The following is a 19,134-nucleotide window of genomic DNA, read 5'->3' as shown; positions in this document are numbered from 1 at the left end:
ATAGTCACGGACTCTGTTATAGTGAAACAGGTGGGAAGAGGGAAGGCTAAACTCTTCTTCGAGTTCTGTGAATGCAACTACCTCACCATCCTCCCACACCTGACCCAATGACACCAACCCCCTGCGTTCGCAGGTGCTATAGATATTATCCTCTACTGCTAATGGGGAGCTCATGGCAGTCCTTATCGTCATACTACTAAAGTGCTGTCTACCCGGAAAGAGCTGTTGTCTTATCCTATACCATGTCTGTAGTGGAAACTGTATCCCCGGTGGCGCTCGTCTCATAAAAGTCAGAAACTGCCTTCGAGGCGCCCATATGATAGCATCCAGTCTCCCCACCTTCATCCACTGCTTCTCTATTTGGAGCCATGGTTTTATACCGTCAGTGCCCCATTCCGCCAGCACTCGTAATTGTGCCGCTTGATAATATAGTTTAAAATTTGGAACTCCCATTCCTCCTCGTTTTTTCGGCTGGAACAATACATCCGCTCGAACTCTTGGGGGCTTGTGTTGCCAAATATAGGCAAATATTTTCCTATGAAGTTGACGAAAAAACTGTTTGGGAATTGGCAGTGGCAGCGCCAAAAATAGATACAACACTTTTGGCAAAATGATCATTTTCACAGCGGACTCTCTTCCCAGCCACTATAGCTCAAGCCCCTCCCAACGCTCCAGTTCACGAAATAATTCCTGAACTTTGGAGGGGTAGTTGGGCTCATAATAATAGCTAAATTTAATGCTGAGAAAGTCCCTGATACCAAGATTGCAACATGTATATAGTATAAAACGAAGAACAATGTCCATATTCATTCTTCATGCTCATGCAGCATGGCCTTGGCAGTAGTGACAGGTCCATAGTGCTTTGAAGAAGAATCCATGATGGTTTGGTTCTGGCCTCATATGCACACCAAAAGGTTGTTCAGGCTGAGGTCCTAGGCCAACCAAATTTCAGTTTTGGCTTCAGTGCCAAAACCAAGCTGCAATCCACATTCAGACTTGTTTTAGTTTTGTCTAAAAAAGCTGATGCATTTTTGGCTGAGACCACCTCTCTTCACCCTCCCCCCCGAACATAAGAAGCCCCCCCCCCCCTCCCCAGACTACTGGCAGTACCCCCCCTCCCCGATCCCATTCGTAGGCCACCACTGCTGCCCCTGTGCTTACCTTACCACTCTGTTGGTCTGGTGGCATGTTGAGGCAGGATCAATCCCTAGTCTCTCCTGCCCAACCAGCAGTATCTCCAGTCAAAATCACTGCTGCAATTTTCAGTGGCAGCCTTGCGAGATTGCTGCTGGAGGTAATGGAAGCATTTTGGGATTGGAGCCAGCATGGGGAGGAGCCAGTCTACAATACTGAAGCTAAAGAAGAGCGCATTAGTGTCAGTTGATTAATAGCCAGTATCTGCTATCCTGCGTGGATTATTTTGTTACTTCTTTGATATGACAACTGAGTGATGCTTTTATTACAGTCAGTACAAGTAAATAGTTTGAATCCTTTGCTTAGAGAGGCACGGAAGAAGCCAATTTCAAAAGCAGCCCCGCCACTTAGACCCTGAAGCAGTGGCACGAAACGCTGGCTAGTGGTGAGAGGGAGAAGGAACTTGCTCCAGCAAAAGAAGTTATAAGTGCCAGTAGTAAGTGCAACTGAAAGGTAAGTTTCCTTTCAGTTTTGAATTACCCATTTTTTGTAGCCATAGTTGTCGAAATATCTGATGCGGCAGCATTGTAATTAGAATTGTGTAGCCGGAGGCTATTAACAGTAATTAGCAATTCGACAATAAGATCAAAGGTTTTTTTTGGCTAATGATGAACAAAGGATTATTAAAGATCTGTTTAAGCTCTATTCGATTGTGTTGATCTAGGAGCTCTGTGAGGCCTTTTTTCCTTTGATAGATGCACTAATTTATAAAAGTGTATTTGGTTGCATTTTCATCACGTGGAAGCAATTTTTAGATTAGATCTGACGATTGTCTCCTGTGTGGACCATTTTGTGTCTTTTTAGATTTGAAAGCTGAGTGAAGCTTTTATTACACACAGTACATGTAAATGGTTTGTACCCTGTGTGGATCATTTTATGACATTTTAGATTTGAAAGCCGAGTGAAGCGTTTATTACACTCACTACATGTAAATGCTTTGTATCCCGTGTGGACCATTTTGTGTTCTTTTAGATGTGAACGACAAGTGAAGCTTTCATTACACACAGTACATGCAAATAGTTTGTACCCTGTGTGGATCATTTTATGACTTTTTAGATATGGAAGTTGAGTGAAGCTTTTATTACACTCACTACATGTAAATGGTTTGACTGCCGAGTGAGTGTGTTGATGAATTTTTAGACTTGAAAGCTGAGTGAAGCTTTTATTACACTCAGTACATGTAAATGGTTTGTACCCTGTGTGGATCATTTTGTGTCTTTTTAGATATGAAAGACAAGTGAAGCTTTTATTACACTCACTACATGTAAATGGTTTGTCTCCTGTGTGGACCATTTTGTGTGTTTTTAGATGTGAAAGACAAGTGAAGCTTTTATTACACTCAGTACATGTAAATGGTTTGTCTCCTGTGTGAACCATTTTGTGTGTTTTTAGATTTGAAAGCTGAGTGAAGCTTTTATTACACACAGTACATGTAAATGGTTTGTACCCTGTGTGGATCATTTTATGACATTTTAGATTTGAAAGCCGAGTGAAGCGTTTATTACACTCACTACATGTAAAAGCTTTGTATCCCGTGTGGACCATTTTGTGTTCTTTTAGATGTGAACGACAAGTGAAGCTTTCATTACACACAGTACATGTAAATGGTTTGTACCCTGTGTGGATCATTTTATGACTTTTTAGATATGAAAGTTGAGTGAAGCTTTTATTACACTCAGTACATGTAAATGGTTTGACTGCCGAGTGAGTGTGTTGATGAATTTTTAGACTTGAAAGATGAGTGAAGCTTTTATTACACTCAGTACATGTAAATGGTTTGCACCCTGTGTGGATCATTTTGTGTCTTTTTAGATATGAAAGACAAGTGAAGCTTTTATTACACTCAGTACATGTAAATGGTTTGTCTCCTGAGTGGACCATTTTGTGTGTTTTTAGATTTGAAAGCTGAGTGAAGCTTTTATTACACACAGTACATGTAAATGGTTTGTACCCTGTGTGGATCATTTTATGACTTTTTAGATTTGAAAGCTGAGTGAAGCTTTTATTACACTCACTACATGTAAATGGTTTGTATCCCGTGTGGACCATTTTGTGTTTTTTTAGATGTGAACGACAAGTGAAGCTTTTATTACACTCACTACATGTAAATGGTTTGACTGCCGAGTGAGTGTGTTGATGAATTTTTAGAGTTGAAAGCTGAGTGAAGCTTTTATTACATTCTCTACACGTAAATGGTTGGTATCCCGTGTGGACCATTTTGTGTCTTTTTAGATCTGAACGACAAGTGAAGCTTTTATTACACTCACTACATGTAAATGGTTTGACTGCCAAGTGAGTGTGTAGATGAATTTTTAGAGTTGAAAGCTGAATGAAGCTTTTATTACACTCAGTACATGTAAATGGTTTGTACCCTGTATGGATCATTTTATGACGTTTTAGATCTGAAAGCTGTGTGAAGCTTTTATTACACTCACTACATGTAATTGGTTTGACTGCTGAGTGAGTGTGTTGATGAATTTTTAGATTTGAAAGTTGAATGAAGCTTTTATTACACTCAGTACATGAAAATGGTTTGTACCCTGTGTGGATCATTTTATGTTTTTTTAGATCTGAACGACGAGTAAAGCTTTTATTACACTCACTACATGTAAATGGTTTGACTGCTGAGTGGGTGTGTTGATGACTTTTTAGATTTGAAAGACGAGTGAAGCTTTTATTACACTCACTACATGTAAATGGTTTGTATCCCGTGTGGACCATTTTGTGTTTTTTTAGATGTGAATGACAAGTGAAGCTTTTACTACAAACAGTACATGTAAATGATTTGTACCCTGTGTGGATCATTTTATGACTTTTTAGATTTGAAAGACGAGTGAAGCTTTTATTACACTCACTACATGTAAATGGTTTTACTGCTGAGTGGGTGTGTTGATGAATTTTTAGAGCTGAAAGCTGAGTGACGCTTTCATTACACTCAGTAGATGTAAAGGATTTCTCTTTTTCATGATTCCTTTTGTGAATTTGGAGTTCTGAAAATAAGAGGAAGCTCTTACTACATTCAGCACAAATAAAACTGATACTCCTATTGTACGCAATACATGTAAATTCTTTCTGTTTTTTTCCTTTCCTCTCGCCATGGTGTAATTTAGAAGTCACTTGATCGCTATTATTAATTTGGAAGGGTCTCTGGTCCTCAGGGATGTCCTTGTCATTTCTCTCACACTTACTGGGTCCGTCTGTTGAATCTCCTGCAGGGTCTCTCTCTTCCTTTGATTCTTGCTTACAATTATTTTTATTAATCTTCTTAGTTCTTGGGGAAATATTCTCACAGACATTTTCTGATTGTTTTTGGATTTGTTCCATTTCTACAGGATGTTCTCCCTGCTTCTTTACTCTCTTCTTTTCTCGTGTGATGTGGTGATCTATTGGAAATAAATAGAAGGTATTAATAAAGTGTTAGAAGACTGTGGTGATTTCCAAGATATTACCTATATATAATGGTGGGATTGGTTATTTTACACAGCGATTTTCTAAGTGTGGCTCAAGAACTGGTTTGCAAGTAAGAAACAGACAGACCATTTCTTGAAGTGTTTTTATACAGTTACTGCCACAAAGGTAGGCCAGAGCAGGGCAATGAGCTAGACAAATATCTAAAAAGAAGAAACATAACATAGTAAGTGACAGCAGATAAAGACCTGTGCGGTCCATCCAGTCTGCCCAACAAGATACATTTTACTTGATATACGATACTTTATATATATACCCAAGTTTGATTTGTCCTTGCCATTCACCCAAGAGAGGGACTGCTCAGACCTGTCACATAGTTTGAAAACATTAACGACAAGTGTGTGTGAACTGTGTGGCAGTGGATCATGATATCATGCTAGCACGACTGACAGAAACAGGTATCAATGGAACAGTACTTGCCTGGTTCAGATCCTACCTACCAGACAGGCAACAATCCATAATGTTTGGCAGCAACTCATCACCACCATGGACACTGACCTGCGGGGTACAAGGATCGATACTGTCACCTATTCTGTTCAATATCTACCTCAAACCACTAACTGAGCCGATTCGGTCAATGGACACTCAGTTCTACATCTATGCGGATGATGTGCAGCTACTCATACCCATTCAATCTGACTTACCTACAGCCTTGAATAAACTGTCTAACATCAATTCAAGAATGGGCTAAACACAACAAACTTTGCCTGAACCCAAGTAAAACCGAGCTTCTCTGGGTCCCTAACACAAATGGATGAACTCCCCCTCAAATCACAAGTCAGAAACCTTGGAATACAGTTAGATTCAACAATTACACTGATTCCCAAATCCAAGCAACCTTCAAGAGCTGCTTCTACTATTTGCGACAGCTACGCTATTTCCTTACATCGAGAAGGTAAATTTTATCCCAGTTGTACATGCCATGATAACATCAAGCCTGGATTACTGCAATGCTCTATACAATGGTCTGACTACAACGGGCCTGCACCAGCTCCTGTTGATTCAGAATGTGGCAGCAAGACTCATAAAAGGTTGTAAGCGACGTGACAATATCACACCATTTTTGCAAAAACTTCATTGGCTACCAGTACAATACAGGGCTAAATTTAAAACTCTATGTCTGATCTTCAAAGCCCTGAAAGGAAATGGTCCTGAGTACCTGAAAAATAGGATTATCCTCCACACACCACCAAAGAACACTAAGGTCCTCCCAAGGACTTTCACTAACCACGATGTGATATCCGCAAGCGAGCCTTCTCCGGAGTAGCCCCCACACTCTGGAATGCACTGCCTGAAAGGCTGCACTCAACACAAGACTATCTCTACTTCAGGAAGGAGGTGAAAGTTTGGCTCTTCAACCAGGCCTTTACTGGAAGAAGTAACTAACTCGTTAGTCTCACTCACACACACAAGGAGTACTCAGGCTGCATATACTGCATCAGGAAATGTTTATCCACTTCTACCCTGGCTAAGATAACATTTAACCATTTCTCTGACCTCATGTGCAACTTTCTTTAAATCAATCACCTTTCTTTCTAACTCTTCCTACTTTCTTACCCTTCTATATGTTATGTCCTTGCTTTACCCTTCGCAATCACGAAGTGGCCTAGGAGTAGCCTAGTGGTTAGAGCACTGGTCTTGCATTCCAGAGGTGGCCGGTTCAAATCCCACTTCTGCTCCTTGTGACCTTGGGCAAGTCACTTAACCCTCCATTGCCTCAGGTACAAATTTAGATTGCAAGCCCTCCTGGGACAGAGAAATATTCAGAGTACCTGAATGTAACACCTTGAGCTACTACTGAAAAAGGTGTGAGCAAAATCTAAATAAATAATAATAATGTTCTATTACGTATTGTGTTGACATTGTAAATAGTATACCATGCCATACTTTGTACTGTTTTTGAATATTTTTATTGCTGTAATTGTCTATTGTTCATGTTTGATCAATTCTTACTGTACACCGCCTTGAGTGAATTTCTTCAAAAAGGCAGTAAATAAATCCTAATAAATAAACCGACTCTGGAATGTTAGGAATTTGGGGGGGTGGGGGGGAAACTGTAGCTTGACAAGACAAATAAACAAGATAAAAAGTGGGAAAGATTATTCTGTAACATGGGGGGGGGGTGAAGTGTGGGTGAGACATGACAGGTGGAAAGAATAAACAGGCAGATGAGAAGGAAGGGGGAGAGAACTGGATGAAAAACCTATAAAATGAGAGAACGCCTTAGTCTCTGGGGGAGAGTCTGGTGGGCACCGGGGAAGCCAGCCGACTAATGGAAAAAAAAGATTAGAAGTGGGAAGAACTTTCTTATGTTTTAGTAAGCTGTTTGTGCACTGCTTCTGCTGCTATGATCTTGTCTATCGTTTGAAGAAAAGAAAAAATTAAAGAGAAGTTGCTGAATTGGGTAAGCTTCAGCCCATTGCAGAGATGGCATGAAGAGGTTAAAATCTCACAAGTGAGTGTATGCCAGAGCTGCGATCAGGCGGTACATTACACACATTGCAAGTTTGTGAAATGACAACATGTACCTTGGAAATGGCAGCGAGTAGACAGGAGATTTGGTCTGCATTGGATATGTGATAATCTGTGCTTATCAGGGAGTTTCTTCTACAGTGATGAATTAATGACCCCTTATCAAGACTCCTCCTTAAACATGGTCTCTGTCGGGTGAAGTCTTTCACCACTCTAATTTACAGGAGGGGGAACGACTTGTGAATGGAGTTTGCACATACAGGACCGAAATGATTGCACACAACCTATTTAATGCATCTGAAAATAATTAAACAAGAGTTGTTTATAAAGGGCCTGATGTTGAGCAGTATTTAGTCCTGTTCACTGGGTCATATCTGGATTTTCAGCAGCACTTACCCAGAGATTGCCAGTAAACATCTGGACAGCCCATCTCAGCACTATCCAGGTGCTGCTGGGGTAGTTAGGGTGTAGCCGGGAGTTACTAGTTTGATGGCACTATTCATCTAAGTCAGCACTGATCCCGTTATATCTGACTAATTACATAAGAACTTAAGCATTGCCATACTGGGGCAGATCAAAGGTCCATCAAGCCCAGTATCCTGTTTCCAATAGTTGCCAATCCAGAGATAAGAGGAGAACCAGGAGAGGACAGAGCCCTGGAACCCAAAAGAGGACAGTGTGTCGAGAAGTAAGTTGTGATTGACAGTGTCAAAAGCGGCGGATAGTTCGAGGAGAATGAGGATGGAGTAATGACCTTTGGAGTTGGCGAGGAACAGGTCATTACAGACTTTGGCTAATGCCGTTTCTGTCGAGTGAAGTGGGTGAAAGCCAGATTGAAGCGGATCGAGGATGGTATGAGAGGCGAGAAAATCAATGCAACGGCTGTGAACGGCGCATTCAAGTATTTTGGAGAGGAAGGGTAGGAGGGAGATGGGGCGGTAGTTGGAGGAATAGGTGGGGTCAAGTGAAGGTTTTTTGAGGAGAGGTGTGACAACAGCATGCTTGAAGGTGTCAGGGACAGTTGCGGTGGAGAGAGAGAGGTTAAGGATATGATAGATGGGAGGGGTGATAGTAGGAGAGATGGTGATAAGTAAGTTGGTGGGGATGGGGTCTGAGGAACAGGTGGTGCATTTCGAGGAGGAGAGAAGATGGGCGGTTTCCTCTTCGGTGATATCAGGAAAAGAGGAGAAGGAGGCCTGGGTTGATTGGTTGAGGGAGTGGGTGATAGGATGAAGAGGAGGAGAAGGTTTAGTGGTGAATTCGAGGTTGATCTTCTGGACCTTGTCGCGGAAGTAGTCAGCCAGTGATTGAGGAGAGAGTGAGGGAGGGGTGGGAGCGGAGGGCACTTTGAGGAGGGAGTTGAGGGTGGCGAAGAGACGACGAGGGTTAGAGCTGAGGGAATTAGTCAAGTGAGTGTAGTAGTCCTGTTTGGCGAGGAATAGGGAGGACTGGACGGAGGATAGCATGAATTTGTAGTGAATGAAGTCAGTATGGGTGCGAGATTTCCTCCATAGGCGTTCAGCCGATCAGGAGCAGGAGCGAAGGTAACGGGTGCAAGGGTTAAGCCAGGGCTGGGGATTAGTGCGCCTTGTGGGACGGGAAACAGACGGTGCAAGGGTGTCTAGAGCGGAGGAGAGAGTGGCATTGTACCTGGAAACAGCCTTGTCGACGGACTCGGAGGACGTGATGGACGGGAGGAGATTGGAGATACTAGCGGATAAGGTGGGGGGGTCAACAGCCTGGAGATTCCTGGAGGTAGTGGTTAGTGTTGGGCGGGACTGAGGGGGAGGGTGATGAAGTGTGAAAGTGATCAGGTGATGGTCAGAAATGGGAAGAGCAGAGACGCAGAGATTAGAGGGCGAGCAGGTAGAAGAGAGGACGAGATCAAGACAGTGACCAGATTTGTGAGTAGGGGTGGTAGAGCTCAGTTGGAGGTTGAAGGAGGTAGTTAGGGTGAGGAATTGAGAAGCGTATGAGTCGGACATCGGGGGATGGGCGCCCAAGGCGGGAAAAACCGCGGATGCGCCAGCGGAGGAAAGACCGGCTAACTCACCAAACTCATGAAAGGTGCCCAAAAAGGGCTTCTCTGCCTCCGATCCCCGCTAGATGCGCGCACGCGGTCCGGGGAGAGCTTTTTCGCGCCCTTGCCATCCGACGCCATTAGCCACGTGGAGAACGTTCGGGGAACCCCTGCCCACTAGGAAAGGTAAAATTTACCTGCTGTTTGCTCCGAGCTGCAACGAATTGGTGCCCCAGTGAGCAGCTGCAAGGAAAGCTGTTCTGCTTCAAATTGTTTTCGTTTTCTCTTTTTGTTTTTTTTTTACGGAGCCAGTGGGAGGGGGAGAAAAGGAGGGACCTGGAACCACCGGGTTTCACTTCCTCAAGAAGAGCCCTCAACCCCAGGTACTCAACAAAACCTAAATAAATAGGCTTGGAGACCTAGCCAGAGCTCCTGCTGTGTGACCACCACCTGCTGAGATAGAGAACATACTGAGAAGTTTCCGGCAGCACATGACCACATATAGGGAGGCAAAAAGATTGCTCTCTATCTCCACCTGCTGGTAGATGGACACAACCCACCAGTCTATGGATTGATCTGCTTGATGATATGGAAATGACAATATTTTAATGCCTCGGTATCCTTCCACGGTGCAACACACTTTTGTTTATTGAATGCAATTCTGGTCATCACATCGCAAAAAAGACATAGCAGAATTAGAAAAGGTACAGAGAAGGGTGACCAAAATAATAAAAGGGATAGAATGACTTCCATATGAGGAAAGGCTGTAGAGGTTAGGGTTCTTCCTCTTGGGAGAAAAAGCAACCGAGGATAAAGGTCTATAACATAATGAATGGATAGACATGACTAACTTGTTTACTCTTTCCAACAATACAATGACAAGAGAACATATAATGAAGTTACTAAACAGTATATTTAGAACAAATTGGAGAAAAGATTTCACTCACTCCCTGAATTCAGAGCCCAACCTGACAGAAGCCAGCTTTGTCAGTCCCTTATATGTATAGTGCCTGCTGCCTCCACCTAAAAGGGTTTTAGCAGGTAAGAATTCCACCCGCCCGAACAGAAAAATCCTCATGAGAAATTCTCCCCCTCCTCCCAAATACAGGTTGAAGAAGAGAAAAAGATATATTTCACTGACAGCCAGTCTTCAGCACACAGATATATGTCATCAAAACTAACAGAGAAATCTCACAAACCAAAATGCCAGACTGCTGAATTTCTTACCGCATGGAGCTCCATTGGGATCTTACAGGGTATGTCTCATGTAAATTTCTACATTAATTGCCAAATCAATGATGCTGGCATTCCAAAGAACATCTGCACTTCACCTTTGTGTGTGAAGTTGGTAACAAGACAAATTGACACTGACACAAGTACGAGATAAGATTTGTGGGCCTCCTTGGTTGGTGCCAGTACTTGCAGGGAGTGTGTCTGAAATAACTGTGGACCTCATTGTTCTCCAGGCCTGGATTTCACATGCTGAACAGGAGGAATGTGTTATCCGATTGGGCCAAAAATGTCCACTCTATCAAACACCACCACCCCTGACACACTCTCTGGGATTACCGAGGGTAAGCAGGTTAGTGAGGCAAACGTGATACCCACTTGCTCCCATCTTGATGATTCCCGCTCTCAAATTAGCAGCGCATCCTCTAGTGGGAATATTGCTGAATTACTGCTAGGGGGTCAGAAGTCCATATACAGTGGTGTGGAAAAGTCCTACATCACCTGTGAGATAATAATAACTTTCATCTCTGACCAGCTTTTTCCCAAATGTAAGGTGGAAAAATATTGCATATCACATGCCATTTTCAGAATTCAAGTTTGCATCAGTTGTATGTTTTTCTGATATTTTTCGGTGCCTGTAATGGTTTTTATCACGCCCATTGGTGTTCCATTAGGAGCTTCTAAATTTGATGCAATTTAGAATCGAAATGAACCAATGGTATTGAGAGTTTTCTGACCAATGAATATGCTCTAGTTTTTAGCCAAGTATTAAAGTTGATAAATTGTTTCAAACGGTCCTTTTCAGGGCCACAGAATTAAAAATAATTAATAAAAAAGTAAAAGTGTTACTCTAACACTTGAATTTGTGATATATACAATACACTTAGCATCATACATGGCTCAAAAAATAGGATAGATGGCGCTACATAAAAAATGTCAATGCTAAGTACGTGCAAAATTGAATTTACAACTTATGAACTTTCAACTTACTAATGAACTTAATACTGTATATGAATTTGGTTTCATTAACTCATAGAAGAAAGAGAAATAAACGAAAACATGATTATCTGAACAGGTGATGCAGGACTTTTTCACACCACTGTATGGGCATTTTCCTGCAGGGCTTTTGGCTATATATGAACATTAGCATTATAGGCCCACCCAGGAAACTCCCTCTCCCCACCTAACCTGTATTTCAATTAACTGATGGTAAACATCGACACAGTTGTATTTCAAGTAACTTTCACTGTTGACTGGTTTTAACAGGAGGTTATCTACTGGAATTTATTTTTACCTATGATTAATATGTGCCAGTTTGTGAGGAGAGACTATCAATTGCTGGCTATTTTTTTTCTGATGTGATCAATTTGAGTGTGACAGTGATTCTACATCATTTTATTTTTGAGCATTTAACATATTTGATTTTCTGTGAGACTTTTTGCTCTTTGTTTGCATTTTGGCTTTATAATGATGTCCTGATACTGCTAATAAAAACAAGAAATTATCCCTTACCCAGTGAGATCAGGGTCTGATAATTCTCCTTCATCACCTCCCTGTAAAGTTCCTTCTGCGCTTCATCTAAATACTCCCACTCCTCCTGGGAGAAAGAGACAGTGATGTCCTCAAATGTCACCAGCATCTGAAATGCAAACCAGAAACTCACTCAGCATCTTCTGCATCCTGTCCATCAGGAGCACCAAACATAGTGTTCATTGGGGACGGAAAAGTTTGCTGAATGCATATAATTTAGAATTACATAACACACAATCCCACAGGGTTATATATGAGACCAACAAATACAGGGGCTCAACAGAGCCCAGGGAGAGCTGTCTCTATGTACATACTTTGTAGTCACAGAACAGAGTTCCAGTAACTAGAAACCAGTTACACACAGAACCTGGGACACAAAGAGGGCCATAATCGAACACGAACGCCCATCTCCAAGGGCGTCTATGTCCAAAAACGGGTACGTGAAGAGGCGGGAGACCGTATTTTTGAAAAAAAATGGACGTCCATCTTTTTTTTTTCGATAATACGGTTTGTGCCGGCCAAATGCATCAGATTTGTGCGGATTTGAGCTGGGTGGTATCATTTTTCAGCGATAATGGAAACCAAAGGCGCCCAGCTCAAAAACGACCAAATCCAAGGCATTGGATCATGGAAGGGGGCCAGGATTCGTAGTGCACTGGTCCCCCTCATATGCCAGGACAGCATATGACGGGGCGTAGGGGGCACTTGTAAAACGTAAAAAACAAAAGTAAAATACCTCCCAAGTTCATAGCTCCCTTCCTTTGGGTGCTGAGCCCCTCAAATCCCCCCCATAACCCACTGCCCACAACTCTACACCATTACCATATCCCTAAGGGGTGAAGGGGGCCACCTACATGTGGGTACAGTGGGTTTTGGGGGCAGTTTGGAGGGCTCCCATTTACCAGCACAAGTGTAACAGGTAGGGGAGGGAGGGATGGGCCTGGGCCCACCTGGGTGAAGTCCACTGCACCCACTAACAACTGCTCCAGGGACCTGCATACTGCTGTGATGGAGCTGGGTATGACATTTGAAGCTGGCATACAGGCTGGAACAAAAGGTTCTTAAAGTTCTTTTTTTTTTGGTTGGAGGGGGTTAGTGACCACTGGGGGAGTCCAGGGAGGTCATCCGCCCAGTTGGGGCACTTTTTTGGGACTTGTTCATGAAAAAAAAGGGTCCAAAAAAAGTGACCCATGTTTTTTTCGATTATTGGCCGAAGGCGGCCATCTCTCCTCGGCCGATAACTACGCCGCAGTCCCGCCTTCACCACGCCCCGTCAACTTTGTTCGTTCCTGCGACGGAGTGCTGTTGAAGACGAGCAAAATCGGCTTTCGATTATACCGATTTGGACACCCACGGGAGAAAGACGACCATCTCCCGATTTGGGTCAAAATACGGGTGTCTTTCTCTTTCGAAAATAAGGCTGAAAATCTGCCAAGGGCAATGTCTCCAAACAAGAGCCCTGAATTCTCTCATTCTCCACAACAGTGTCTCAAGGTGTCACTCCCTACCCCTAGGTCTACTTCAGTCCGGAACGTGCAGCAGTGCTTGGCCTCATCTCTCTGTCATTTTCTTATAATCTCCTACCTGAGCAGAAGCCCTTTTAGGCATTTTATGCTCTGCTTTTGTAGTCTGCAGGTTAACCTGGAACAAAGAAAAGGCTCAGCGACGCGTCCGCTTCCAGCTCTGCAGTGTGCACACACTGATGACATCACAAGGAGGGGCGGCGCTTTACACAGAGCTCAGTCGGGGGACTTTTTTTCTGGGATCTACTCCGTTTAGTGCTGATTGGTCAGAATGATCCATGGGGCGGGTAGACTAGAAGTGCCCGCCCCTATCACGTGCAAAACAAGAAAAAGAAAAGCGTGTTTCAGCCGGGATAGAGCTCAAATTTCCTCCTCTTCCCGCTCCCAGGACTATTCTACTGTTTTAGAAATTGAGTTGAGGCTCCGTCTATCTAGCCACACAGCTGAAGTGAGTCCACGGTGACGTCACCGACTCTGCCAAAGCACAGAAAACTGAAGAGCTCTCTGCGCAAGTGCGCATGTCCCTGCCTTCCCGCCACTACAGGCACTATGTTCTATGTATATTGCACAATCAGTGTGCACCCGCGGTATAGTTAGGACCCGCTAAGCCTTCAAGTCCCTTCATATAATTTATTTTCTTCAAATTCTTTATTCATCCCGGTGTGCTTCATGCCTCGTCAATTTTCTAACTACAATTCTATCGTCTGTGTTTTAGAAGCAACGTATGATATAGCAGTGTACCTTGTCAGAAGATGTTCACAAGTTTACCATTACTTCAGGAAATTTTCAAGTCTTCCCTTGTCATATAAATAGCTTGCTACTCCTACGGGGGGGGGGGGTCAGGCTCAGGTTACTCCTGCATTGGCTTTTCCACTCTTACCGATTCTGTTCACCCTCCTGCTCTAACGGGGGGGGGGGGGGGGGGGGGGGGGGGGGGGGGGGGGCAGGATCAAGTTCAGGTTCTTCCTGCAATACACAGTATGTTCAGCACCGTGCACGCCTTCGACATGGAGGTTATTGGAGCCATGCAGGATGTACTGCAACATCACTCCTGATGCCGATACCAACTTTCAGCAAACAACAAAGACTTTTGGAGTTCAACGTGACTGCCACTCTTACCGAGGTGGGGGGGGGCACAGTTTAGCCCGCCACCGCCAGGTACCTTTGCTGGCAGGGGTCCCCAACCCCCACCAGCCGAAGTCTTCAGTGCCAGTCTCCGGCGCATTCGCTGATCTGTTTTTGTGAGTCCTGCAGGACGTCAGGAGTCAGGACTCGTAGAAACAGATCAGCGAACATGCCGGAGACCGGCGCTGAAGAAGACTTTGGCGGGGGTTAGGGACCCCAGGACGTCAGGACTCGCAGAAACAGATCAGCGAAAGCGCCAGTGACCGATGCTGAAGAAAACTTCGACTGGCGGGGGTTGGGGACCCCTGCCAGCAAATGTACCTGGCGGCGGGGGAGGGTCAGCCGCGGTGGAAGGGGGATTGAAAGTGGCCGAGGAGGGTCGGCGGTGGGGTCGAAAGTAGATGTGGCCAGGGCTAAATCTGTAGGGGCCCGTGCCCCTGTGGCCCCACTTAGCTACGCCCCTGGTTTAGGATCAGGTTCCTCTTACAATACTCACTAAGTCCGGTGCCGACCATGTTGTCGACATGAGACTACTGGAGCCATGCAGAATGCACTGCTCAACAACATGACAACTCCTCGAAGCCGATCCATCTTCCAGCAAATATCAAAGACCCTCTGATTTTTCAACTTTTAAAGTTCCAGTACCTGTCATAGTACTGATAAAACAGCAATGCTCTCTTACCAGAACATAATGAGTTCAAGACCCAAACAGTGCTAGTCCTCGTGAGCAAACTGACATGCATAACTCCAATATACAGTATGCATGTATACACATAAAAAGGCAGTTATCAGAGTTGACATTTTGATGTTGGTAAGAGATATGGATGCCGTCAACTAGTATTCACAACTGCTAGTTTATCTGTTCCTTTCCATGTATTTTTCATTGGGGGAATTAGCTTCAGTGCATAAACATGCATAGATATTGGGAGGAACCCATTGAAATTAAGGGTGACACTTCAATCTAGATGATCCTCTCAGTCACTAAAGAGGTACCACACTAAGATAGTGTGCTTACTTGATGTCTTGTGCCTATTTGTTCGTGGTCAACAGCAACGCACACCAATTAGTGCTGCTGTTTTTCTTTTGTGTTGTGTCTTCTCTAAAGATAATTGATCTCATTCAGTCTGGTTTTATTGTTTTTATCAGAGAGTTTCAGCCTCTTCTTGGTGTGTTTCTACTTTCTAGACACGCATTCTGTCTAAATACAGGACTTGTCTAAAACTCAAATAAGTCAGCTACAACTGTACTTCAGCTGTTTACTCAATTCTTTCTTCGGCAACAGTCACCAATCCGAATGAATTGCTTTGTTCCTTAACAGGCTGATTGCAGAGCAATTTAGAAGTTGACAGGTTAACTCTCACTAACTTCTCCCAAATTTATATTTTATTACAGAGGGCCTGCTTCTTCTACAACTAAAGCCTTTTATCAGATACTTTCTTCCCAGAAAGTATTGTTTTCACTTATATACGATGAGGCTCATTTTCAAAGCACTTAGCCTCCCAAAGTTCCATAGAAACCTATGGAACTTAGCCTCCCAAAGTGCTTTGAAAATATGCCTCACTGTCAGCTAGCACATTTACTTATTTCCGATCTGAGGAAGAAGGGCAACCTTCGAAAGCTAATCAAGAAATGTATTAAGTTATGTCCAATAAAAAAGGTATCATCTTATTTTCTTTTCCATGTTTTATTTTGTTTGTTTTCTTCCCAGAGTAACCACTACTGATCTGTAGTGTAATGGTTAGAGCATCTGCCTACTAACGATCTAAATACCGAAACTCAAGACTGGGGGTTCAAGTCCTGCTGTCATATTGGAATTGGCAAACGCCTTTAAGGCAGGGGCATAGCTACTATGGGGCCATGGGGGCAGGGCCCCCATAGATTTGGCCCTGGACCCCCCCTGCTGACGACCCTCTCAACCCCCCCCTCCCGCCGCCAACCCGTCACCATCTGCTACCTTTGCTGGCAGGGGACCCCAACCCACGCCAGCCGAAGTCTTCTTCTGTTTCTGCGAGTCTGACGTCCTACACGTTGTACGTGCAGGACGTCAGACTCAGAAACCAAACGAAGGAAGAAGACCGGTTAGCGGGGGTTGGGGTCCCTCACCAGCAAAGGTAGGCGACGGTGGGGGGGTGTTGGCAATGGTGGCGGGGGGGTCATCGGCGCCGGGGGGGGGGGCTAAAATGTGCCCCCTCACCTCGGCTCTGGACCCCCCCTCCCGCCGAAGTCTGGGTACGTCCCTGCTTTAGGGTACTATGTAAGCCACATTGAACCTGCAAATATGTGGGATACAAATAAATAGTTTACTACCAGTTTTCTCCTTTAATTAAGTACCAGAATCGCAGTTGTTCTATACTTATTTCCCTGCTATTGCAGCAACTTGTACATCAATGGAAGTCTTTCCTTATACTTTCTGGATGTATTGGTGATAGTCTTTATTTATTTATTTATTTATTTATTACATTTGTATCCCGCGCTTTCCCACTCATCGCAGGCTCAATACGGCTTACATAGTAACAAGAGAATACAATCTGTAGTATCAGAATCAACAAAGGAGGTATGTGGTAGGACAAATGAACAAGGGGTAAATGGGATAAAAGAGGTATGAGAGAAAGGATAGGGATAGGTAAGGAAGTGGAGTGATAAAGAAGAGGTAGGGGAAGGGCATGGAGGGTAAGAAGATTGGTAGGAGGTAATTTCTAAGTCATCGTTGTTAATGATAAGATGATAAGGTAATTTCTTTATCACTTCCTACAGCCTCTACAACTGTATCAGTGGATACTCAACTTGCAATGATGCAGTTTCTAGAATTAGAGGGCACTTTTATTGCACTTGACTGCTAGTGTTGCACTTTCAAGATACAGACAGAACTCCTATTGCAATGCCACATCAATACAGTACAGCTTTATACATTAAGGCTGATTAGGCATTTCCTTCACGCAACATATGGTGTCCCATATAAGTATGGGTAAAACAACCAATTATAGCCTCATACTTCGCTGTTTTTGCATTCAGTCTTGAGGGATAATGAATGCCTAAGGAACGTGCAGGTTACCCTCTTCTTCCGAACTCAATGTATATATTTCCTAAGCACACACATGGATCACTCCTTTATATTTGCTGCTCATATGGTAGTCTATTATTGTGCTTCATTATAAATTTCTAACATATTGGATAATCTGTTCGTGCTATTCAGGAAAAAACAAAGATAGTGTTTATAATGTAACAAGAATTAATTTATACTTGGGGATATTGCTCTAGAGCACTCGCTAATATTTATAAGTTTTAAGATAAATATTGAATAGTTCTCCACCAGTTACCCATTAAGGCAACAAGATTCACAATTGCAATGATTTAAATATTATCTCTGTTGAAATGCAGTATCCTGCGCTGGGAGATTTAAAAGCATGTACCCAGGACACAAAAGACCATATATTTAGCTTCAGAAAAGGTTTATTTATAATACAATTGCAATGAGAGAATGAGGTAGTTCCTTTTTAAGAGATCTTACAGAGACTCTGTGCTTGAAGTAAGGTAGCAGATTTGGATCAAAGGTTTTTAACTTACAGAAAAGTCTTTGTTATAGGAGCTGAGTGATGAGCCGCATGGTTACAGGAGAGGTCCTCATAGCAGGGAGATGAGCTGCAGGTCCCCAGAGCAGCAGCAGGTCCCAAAGAGTAGCAGCAGGTCCCAAGAAGACGAGATTGATTTGAGTTTTTCCAAAAATCTTTCAGCATCACCTTTCTTTCGTGGAGGGGCATTTTCGATATGACGTCTAAGTCCGACTTTCGACGTTTTGCAAAAAGCGTCCAAAATCTGAATAAGAAAGAAGTTCATTTTCCAAAAAGAAAAATGTCTTATCGTTTGTTTTAGAAAATACTATTTCGAACAAGGTTTTGTGCTTTGGACATTTTGTTTTTTGGTTCATTTTCAAAACAAAAACGTCCCAAGGGAAAAACATAGAAAATCAAGCCATTGGGATGTAGGAGGGCCCAGCATTTTTAGTAGACTGGTCTCCCAGACATCCCAGAAGATAAATGGGGCACCCTAGGGGTCACTGCAGTGGACTTCAAAAACATGCTCCCAGGTACACATCTTACCATTGCTCCCTTATCTTGTCTGTTGAGCCCCCTAAAACCCACCCAAAACCCACTATGCACAGCTATACACAATAGCCCGAAGGGGGCACATATATGTTTCTGGTGAGTTTTGGAGGGCTCACAGTTTCCACCACAAATGTGGCAGGTAGAGGGAGATAGGGACCAGAGTCCCCCACTCCGTGGTGCACTGCACTAACCACTACACTATTCCAGGGACCTGCATGCTGCTGTAATAGACTTGGCTCTAACATCTGAAACTGTCATAGAGGTTGCTAAATCATATTTGTATTCACATTTGTGGGGGGTGGAAGGTGGGTCAGTGACCACTAGGGGGTATTGGGGGGTCACCCCTGATTCCCTCTAGTGGGCATCTGGTCATTCAGGCACCCTTTTGTGCCTTATTCGTTATAACAGGTCTAGCTCAAAACGTCTTAGTTTTAGTCCTGTACGGTTTTGTTTTGTTCCATTATGGCTG

General features: G+C 43.5%; 1 protein-coding gene across 1 annotated transcript; it reads right to left on the bottom strand.

Annotated features, from left to right (window-relative positions):
- Positions 1–1,950: 1,950 nt before the first annotated feature.
- LOC115461176 (oocyte zinc finger protein XlCOF6-like) lies at positions 1,951–12,302 on the bottom strand. The gene is made up of 5 exons (XM_030190850.1): positions 12,273–12,302; positions 11,897–12,023; positions 3,146–4,577; positions 2,642–2,998; positions 1,951–2,410 (listed from the first exon to the last, which is right to left on the bottom strand). Exons 1-5 carry the CDS (start codon positions 12,300–12,302, stop codon positions 1,951–1,953), a joined length of 2,406 nt encoding a protein of 801 aa, XP_030046710.1.
- Between the last annotated feature and the right edge of the window lie 6,832 nt (positions 12,303–19,134).

Source organism: Microcaecilia unicolor, chromosome 1 (assembly GCF_901765095.1).
Source record: "Microcaecilia unicolor chromosome 1, aMicUni1.1, whole genome shotgun sequence".
Lineage (NCBI taxonomy): Eukaryota > Metazoa > Chordata > Amphibia > Gymnophiona > Siphonopidae > Microcaecilia > Microcaecilia unicolor.
The sequence above is the reverse complement of the archived record's forward strand: the minus strand, read 5'-3'. Positions and strand labels throughout refer to the sequence as shown.